The 8,849-nt window shown below is 48.6% G+C and overlaps 1 protein-coding gene across 1 annotated transcript; it reads right to left on the bottom strand.

Annotated features, from left to right (window-relative positions):
* Window positions 1–3,041: 3,041 nt before the first annotated feature.
* On the bottom strand, window positions 3,042–8,645 carry PRLHR (prolactin releasing hormone receptor). Its single transcript, XM_012448097.2, has 2 exons — window positions 8,515–8,645; window positions 3,042–8,253 (listed from the first exon to the last, which is right to left on the bottom strand). The coding sequence occupies exon 2, from the start codon at window positions 8,245–8,247 to the stop codon at window positions 7,135–7,137; it is 1,113 nt and encodes a 370-aa protein (XP_012303520.1). The 5' UTR covers window positions 8,248–8,253; window positions 8,515–8,645; the 3' UTR covers window positions 3,042–7,134.
* Between the last annotated feature and the right edge of the window lie 204 nt (window positions 8,646–8,849).

Here is an 8,849-nt window from a genome sequence, read left to right as displayed (position 1 = left end):
GCTGGGTCCTGCTGCTGGGTCCTGCTGCTGATGCGGATAAATAGGGAGTTACCGAGGACCCCCTCCGAGGTGCCAAGAGCACAGACCACGAAGAGCAGCGGCTTGCAGCGCCCCAGGAACAACCGCCCAGCAGGAGACCTTTGCCCTTCGACCGGATGAATGATCTCTGCTGCCAGCCTGGGACGCACAGGCGGCCCGGGAGCAAGCTCACCCTAGCAGGGAGGGAGGCTCTCCTGGTGGCGCCCTGTGTGCTGCCGCTCCGCACAGGCCCAGAAAGGCTCCAGGGTTTCCCTGCAGCTCTCCTCTGGGCTTGTGATCCTCCTCACCTCCGAATCAGAACGCCTTCTTTGCCACCAGACGACTGGCCCCTGGGAGCCTGGGTGGAGCCTGATTCCCAGCGGGCAGGTGGAGGCTGAGGAGTTCTGACCAGGTCATTTTGCTTTGGCGCAGCTGCACCGCAAGACTGCTCCTTGTTAGTTTTGCTCTAGGCTTTCAGAAGACGTCCCCTCCTCTCCCAGAAACTAACGTTGATGTGTCAATGCCGCAAGCTCTGTAGTTATGTCATAAAAACGAGGGTTTGCTGGAGGAGTCTGGGATAAGAAGAAACCAGGGTAGAAGGAAATAGGAATTGAAGTCTGTCCTTAAGAGACAGTTATTGGCCAGGCACAGTGGCTCACACCTGTAATCCCAACACTTCAGGAGGCCAAGACAGTTGGATCACGAGGTCAGAAGTTCAAGACCAGCCTGGCCAAGATGGTGAAACCTCATCTCCACTAAAAATACAAAAATTAGCCAGGCATCGTCGTAGGCGCCTGTAATCCCAGCTACTCAGGAGGCTGAGGCAGGAGAATCACTTGAACTTGGGCAGCAGAGGTTGCAGTAAGCTGAGACCGCGCCACTACACTCCAGCCTGGGTGACAGAGTGAGATGCCTTCAAGAAGAAGAAGAAAGGAGGAGGAGGAGGAGAAAGAGGAGGTAGTTGTTGCCATTGAAGTGCTCCACTTTTCCACCTGTAGCTGCTCCTGGGTCCTCTTTCTAATATTAAGGTCAGTGTGCCCACAGCATTTGCCCTTAGGCAATGGCTTCAGAAGGACAGTTTCCTCACAGGAACCTGCTTGTGGGAACATACAGGCAGTGGCCAGGCTACCATATCTGACTGCCAAGGCATATTATGCTGCAGCACTGTGCCCCCTCTCCTGGTGGCTGGGCCAACCTTCTAGGGAGAAGACCCAAGGGTAATTGTGGTGATCTAGGCTAAGGAGGGAAGCCCAATGTCTAACTGCTAACCTAGAGCTCAAACATGGAGTCTGCTTCATTTTTCCACGTCAAAAGAGTGTTTTCATTGCTTGGCAATAACTGTGGAGGCAAGGGGTCGGGGGTTGCACAGTATAGCTTTCCATTTTTCATTTGATGTCATTCCAGAAGGAGGAGATGGGTCCTGAAACCAGGGGATTTAGTCATCAGCAAGTTAAGAAGAGGATTTTGTGAAAGCTGAGGGAGGGAGAGAGGCAGAGAGAGAATGCTTAAAAGCAGAGATTGTTTCTCCTTTGCTTTTTTGACTCCAGTTTCTTTACTCCAGCACCAAACATAAAAATGAAACACATTTGACCTTTCATTGTTAGGCTCCTCTTGAGAGCTCTCTGTGAGATTTATCAGGTTGAGGGCCCTGTGGAGAGTCTGTGCAAACTTCTGTTATCCACCTGAGCCTGGAGTTTGACCATAAAATGACCAATTATGTGAACTCCAAGACCCCACAGTGGGTGGGAAATACAACAAACTGCAGCCTTTTGGGAGCTTGGTGCAGGCTGCCTTCTGCAGTGGAATTAGCCAGGGGTTCTCTCCATCATCATTCGCTTTGTAATGATTGAGCAGGGGAGGGATGCTTGAATCCCACCAGTTCACCATCACTGAGGAAGAAGGAGCTTCAGAGAGGAGATATAGATAACATGAAAAATTAGCAGAAAAAGGCATGAGAAATAAAGAGTAGAAAAGGAGAGGAATTGTATTGAAAAGCAAAGAAAATTCAAAAACCTGTGAAAAGTGTGCATGTCAGTTTTCAAAATAAGCCTTTCTGCTTCCAAAGACTGATTGGAAAGTATGCAGTGTTTTATCAATCAAGATTGCAACTCTCATCAATCCAAATATTTTACATTTCCCACATCTGTCTACTATTTTGTTTTGCAGGATAAGTGGGTCACTGAAAACATATACATGGATTCATTTTTAGGTGATATTTTAGGTGTACCAAAAAATCTTTTTTATGACTCCATCATGAGCATTTTAGAAACCTCATGATTTTGCTTATAGACCACATGTGGGATGTTGTTAGACCTTCCCAAGTTATATGTGAGAAGTGGGTGATAAAATGCTAATATTGGGCCGGGCACGGTGGCTCACACCTGTAATCCCAGCACTTTGGGAGGCCGAGGCGGGTGGATCATGAAGTCAAGAGATCGAGACCATCCTGGTCAACACGGTGAAACCCCGTTTCTACTAAAAATACAAAAAATTAGCTGGGCATGGTGGTGCGTGCCTGTAATCCCAGCTACTCAGGAGGCTGAGGCAGGAGAATTGCCTGAACCCAGGAGGCAGAGGAGGCAGAGGCTGCAGTGAGCCGAGATCGCGCCATTGCACTCCAGCCTGGGTAACAAGAGCGAAACTCCGTCTCAAAAAAAAAAAAACAAAAATGCTAATATTTAAATAACTCTTCAGATATATAATGGCATAGAAATTAAGCGTGAAGTTCTCTACTCTTGTTTTGATGGACCCTTGGATTTAGGCACATGCAGTCTTGGGGAGTAGAGAGCTTGGTGCCATATATTTAAATGCTGGCATTACTGAGGTTGGAGGAAGTGAGTCACAGAAGACCCAAAATGAACAGTTCATCTCTGGAATAAGGTGCAACTGACAAATCTAGATTGAGTAGCATGTTTTCCTTGACATGATTTATCTTTGCTTTGACTCTGGCTATCCTGAGGTTGTGTAGTTACCCCATGTTTGTAACCGGCTTGGTTTATTAATCCCATGGCTGAAGACTGTGCAACTGATTTAGTATTTATTGAGCTCCCACAGCATGTCAAACACAGTGTAAACTCCAGTCTGAAGAGCTTCACATGTGATTCAGCAGCACATGCATTTTACACACATAGCAAAGACATCAGTGAAAGAAGGTAAATCAATCAAGAACCTGCCTTGGGAAACAAAGGTGCCCCTGACCTCTCATCTGTGAGGGACAGGCCCTGTGTTCACTCCCAGATCTAGCCACACTCTTGAGGTTAGTTTTGTGTCTTACATTTGAAAGACTACTAGATGTTCAGGAATGCAAACCACAGAACAGAGGTGGTGGGTAAGCCTACCTGAGAAAATAAACCTGGAACTTAGCTATCCCAGTAACAGAGCAGATTGAAAATTCACAAGAACAAAAAATCAAGACAGTTACAGGAATTAGAATATCATTACCTTAGCATCTCTGACAGTTGCTATTTCCAGGTAGCTGTTGCCAGGAAGAAACACTCTTCTGCCAGTTTAGTGAGATAAAGCTATTGATTGGCTGCCAAAAGTGAGACCTGGTGACAATGCTTGCAAAGAGGATTACAGAACCTCCCATCAGCCTTGAGAAGGGCTGCTGCCAAGTACCAGGTTGGCTCAGTTCCCAGCTTGACTGCCTGTATTACTCCCTGCAGGAAGAGGCCTATGTATACATCTCAGGTGCTTGATATTAACCAAAATGAATTAATAAATACAATTTTCTACCTACAATCCTATACAGATCCCTCTGGGACTCACGTCTGAGAGATTTTTTTTTTATTTGAAATTCTGTTTGATTTATAAACTAGTCCCGAACAGATATCAGATGTAAAAACTGATTAATTGCTAGTCAGTTACTGATTTTCATAATATGTAAAGATGTTATAAGCACAAGCTAATTCTCCAACCTCTTTAGGCTCTTTATAAAGTCCATGTAGTGTTTAAAACTTAAGTTGTAGGCATGACAGAATCCAGTGGCAACTTTTCTAATAATTAATGGAGATGCTTGTTTTCATAGCTGATATAAACTTAAGCTAGTCAGGGATGACTTTTTCTAACACCCTGACAACCAAGATTTAAAATAATTCATGGTATGTAACTTTTTTTTTTTTTTTTTTTTTGAGACTAGGTCCCGCTCTGTCACTGAGACTGGAGTTCAGTGGTGTGATGACGGCTCACTGCAGCCCAGTGATTCGTCTTGGCCTCCCGAGTAGCTGGGACCACAGGCATACACCACCACATCTGGCTACTTTTTGTAGAGCTTGGGGTTTTGCCATATTTCCCAGGCTGGTCTTGAACTCCTGGGCTCAAGCAATCCTCCTCACTTGGCCTCCCAATGTTTTAGAGTTATAGGTGTGAGCCACGGTACCCGGCCATGGTATGTAGCTTTATAATACAATTGACCTAAAGTTGAATGATGATATTTTTTTCTGAATTATTGGATGGATACATATGAAATATGTAAGTAAACTGTGGAACAAATCCCTACATATTCTGATTTCAATAATTTGTCTCTTTGTGATTGAGCAGGTATTGTCTGAAGACGAAAAGAGTATTCTCTAACATGTAATACTGTCAAATTCAACTCCAAATTCTTAACACCTTTGGTGGGTGCAAATAAATCTTCATTCGGATATTTCTGAACTTCATTAGAAAGAGGATAATTCTTTTTTTTTTTTTTTTTTTTGAGATGGAGTCTTGCTCTGTCACCCAGACTGGAGTGCAGTAGTGTGATCTCAGCTCACTGCAACCTCTGCCTCCCCAGGTTCAAGCAATTCTCCTGCCTCAGCCTCCTGAGAAGCTGGGATTACAGGCGCTCACCACCACACCTTGCTAATTTTTGTATTTTTAATAGAAATGGAGTTTCACCATGTTGGCCAGGCTGGTCTTGAACTCCTGACCTCATGGTATGTCCACCTCAGTCTTCCAAAATGCTGGGATTACAGGTGTAAGCCACTGCATCCTGCCCTAGAAGGGATAATTCTTAAGGTGCTTAATCTTGGTTGCACATTAAAATCCCCTGAAGTGCTTTGGAAAATGCTAGTGTGCAGGCACCATCTCAAATCAATTAGACTCTTGGGAGGAGGGCCCAGACAGCAATTGAAAAAAAAAAAAAAAAAAAAGCTCCCAGGTGATTCTAGGAGCAGCCAGGGCTGAGAACCAGTGATTTAAACCTTCCAAAAAAGAGGCCACAATGAATCAGATCCTCAGATCCCTCCCCAAATAATCCCTCTCCCTCTCCTTCCCCCTACCACTTACACTCTCCACACATGACCATCAAAGGAACTCTCTAAGGAAACGGGAAATGTCTGGCCCTGAGCCTCCCAAGTAATAGAGCTGCTAGAAGCATAGGAGCCAGTCCCCAGGAAGCCTGGGAGATGAGCTCGCCTGGGGCAAGGGTGAGCTGCACCATTAGCACACAGGTTTTTTGTTCTCCAATCCATGGATAAAGCTCAAACTTCATTAAGCACCATTGCCAGAGGCAACCTCCATTTCCATCTTTGCCTGCCTTTTCCTTTTTCCAAAGCCAGCCTGTCCTACTCTTCACCATGTGGAAAAAGTCTAGCTCTGTAACTACTAAAGATTCCTATGCTAACCAGCCCAACCGTGAGTACTTACACTCCCACCGTGGTTGTTGACGTGAATGTAATAGGATTAAACCCTTGTCATTCCCATATCATCCCTCTTTCCTTTCCTTTTAGGGCACATTTTAATGAGTGAGCTTATTTCTGAGAATAAGAGAAGCAGGAGGAGGTGAAACAGTGATTCTCGTGTTCAGTGAGCTAGGAAAGTAGTTGAACCTTACAGATGGTGACTGAGTTACTGTGAACACAGAGGCTGATCTGACAGCTGGATACTGTGTATCATTTCCCAAGACTCCTGCCCTCACTGCCTCAGTTGCTGTTCCAACAGTGTGGAGAACCTTGTCTCAAGGCACTTGTCCTCATTTACAGAACTCTCAGGAGGTTAAAGTGATGCTTATCAGCCTGGTATCATGCCCCACAGTCTTCACCTGCTCCCTTAACCCTGGAAGTAATTAGTGTTTGATCTACACATCATGTGGTTGGTAGCTTATTCTTCTGTTCTGTCCTTAAGTAAACTTCTGCCAGTCCTTGTATTCTGGGTTGATCATGTTCCAAGTATCACTACAGAGCAGGTGCTGAGCAGTCAGATGACAGCTTTGATCTGTTGCAAGTGAGCAATTAGAGACTGCAAGAGAATGCCACACCACACAGTTTACATTGAGTATCGTGAAAACCAAATATTTGAGTGCCCAGTTTGTGGCAAACACTGGACACACACACACACACACACACACACACACACACAGGATGTCTGTCCTTATGTACAATTAAATGCCCTCTTAAATGAATTGGACCTTTTCCTCTTTATGTGTATTTATCTCTTCATTGACTAATTCATCTCATCATTTTTAAATAGAAGTTGGGGAGGAAAGGAGGGAAACAAAAGCAAGACCTTTCTAAAGGGAGCTTGTAGGTGTTTTTGCACTATAAATTCAAGTGGATTTAAAACTAAAATGCTTTTGGCATATAAAGGTCTTATTCAGGAAATACTGAAATCCTAGATGTAGATTTTTAATACGTATTTACCTGAAATCCTAGAAATGCAAGGGTTCAAATGGACTAAGCAATATGAGGGTCCGCTCAGCTGGGTTCTTTTTCTAAAGGCAAACTGAAAAGCTTTACCAAGCCCACCGCATTCCTTTTAAATCCCATTCACACTGTTCATTTCACCAAAGAGCAGGAGGAGGGGATGCCAGGAAGGCAATCATGGTTCTGAAATACTTTTCTGAATGTGGAGAAAACGTTTTGTTTGTCCTTCAAGGGCATAAAGAAGAAATAATAAATCCCCCTCCCTTGCTCTGGCCTCCCCCAAGCAAAGAGCAAGACTCTCACCAAAGCCCACTTAACATTTTACAAAGACACAAGGACAAGACAGACAGCCGGACAAGAGGGCTGGGCTGGAAATGTCGCCCTATGTTGGCTTAGCTCTGGTGCTGAGAATAAGCTCTCCAGGCTGACCTCGCGTGGTGCCCTCGGAGGGCAGTGGAAGTGGAGCTCCTTGACCAAGGCCTGCTCAGTGGCATCAGATGACCACGCTGACTGTCATGTTCTGGCCATGGGGCGCTATCTTGCGGGGCCAAGCAAGCAACAGTTTGCGCAGCTCCTCACGGAAGCTGTCGTGCAGCCAGGCGTAGATGAAGGGGTTGTAGCAGGCCGAGCTCATAGCAAGCCAGTGGCAGAGCAGCTGCACCAGCCCGAAGGAGTAGGGGTCGATGGCGCGCGGGTCGAGGTCCCGCAGTAGGTTGAAGACGTGCAGCGGCAGCCAGCAGACGGCGAACACCACCACGACCACCACCAGCAAGCAGAAGGTGCGCCGGCGCCGCGCGCGGTCCCAGTCGGCCTGGCTCTGGGTCACGCAGCCGGGCACCACGCGGTTGCGGAGCTTCACGGACACCCGGACGTAAGACAGGAGGATGACCAGCAGGGGGAGCAGGTAGGTGACAAGCAGCAGTCCCCAGGCGTAGAGCTGTCGCTGGCGCTCCTGGGAGCCCCAAAACTCCTCGCAGAGGCGCACATCGTGCGGCTTAAGCTCCACGTGATAGGTGTGCATGGCGGCAGGCAGCGCCAGCACCGCGGACAGCGCCCAGATGGCCAGCACCGCGTAGGCGCTGAGGCGCAGCGAGATGCGCCGCCGCAGCGGGTGCACCAGCACGACGTAGCGGTCCACGGCGATGGTGGTGAGCGTGAACACCGACACGTAGACGGTGACCGGCTGCAGGAAGAAGACCAGGTGGCACAGGCCGCCGCCGAACACCCAGCCGCGCGGCTCAAAGGCATAGGCCAGCGTGAGCGGCACGCAGGCAGCGCACATGAGCACGTCGGACAAGGCCAGGTTGCCGATGAGGAAGTTGGTCACATTGTGCAGCCGGCGCACCCTCGCGATCACCAGCACCAGCAGGCAGTTGCCCACCAGCCCCACGACCACCACGACGCTGTAGAGCAGCACGATCAGCCCCTTCAGCTGATGTACCAGCTGCAGGCTCTGGAAGGGCGTGACGGCCGCTGCGCCCGCGCCAGCCGCGGACCCGTTGCCCGCCGAGACCTCTGCGCTCTGGTTGGCGGGAGTTGTGATCGCTGGCGGCAGCCCAGAGAATAAGTCAGAAACCCTGGGGTCCCGAGTGGGCGGTGAGGCCATGGCCACCTGTGCAAAGATAATCAAAGTCCATCACTCCCCATTCTCCCTCCGACCTCCTGCACCAGCTGCGCGCCTCCCCCATCACCCGAGTCCTCCCTTGGGAATAACCGGCCACAGAAACAACAGCAAAAGCAACAAAAAGGGCTGTCCTTCCACCTATGTAAGATAAACCTAAGTACGGTTAGATATACACGGCTTATTAAAGGCTTCCGCCTCTATTTACGGTCCCCGCAGTTCACACAGGGAGACCCAGGAGGGCGATCCTACCTAGGAATGGGGTTTGGAGGGCGGGAAAGCGCTCGCGGGAGGAAGGGGCAGAATTTCTGCTGGCCCCCGGCGGTCTCTGCCCACGTCGGCGATTCGGTCTCGCTTCTCCGCGGGAGATGAGCGGATCCAAACGTTCCCAGTGGCACAGCAGCTTCTGAGAGGTACTGGGAGCGCCTCCCCTCAGCTCCGCCCCCCACTCCAGTTCTCATGTATGGAAAAAGGGGGTGGAGCGCGCTCTGCCCTGCTGGGTGCCTAGAGAACTAGTGAGGAGGACAGTGTGGGGAGGATGGAGCCCGAAACGGGAGGAGGGGCCGACAAACCTGGCCAGAGCAGCG

Source organism: Aotus nancymaae, unplaced genomic scaffold (assembly GCF_030222135.1).
Source record: "Aotus nancymaae isolate 86718 unplaced genomic scaffold, 86718_ANA_hifiasm-v0.15.2.pri h1tg000010l, whole genome shotgun sequence".
Lineage (NCBI taxonomy): Eukaryota > Metazoa > Chordata > Mammalia > Primates > Aotidae > Aotus > Aotus nancymaae.
Note: the sequence above shows the minus strand (reverse complement) of the source record. Positions and strands in the feature narration are given on the sequence as shown.

What these genes read in the sequence shown, in the direction of transcription:
- PRLHR (XM_012448097.2), bottom strand. Translation starts at nt 8,247, where the DNA reads ATGGCCTCACCGCCCACTCGGGACCCCAGGGTTTCTGACTTATTCTCT.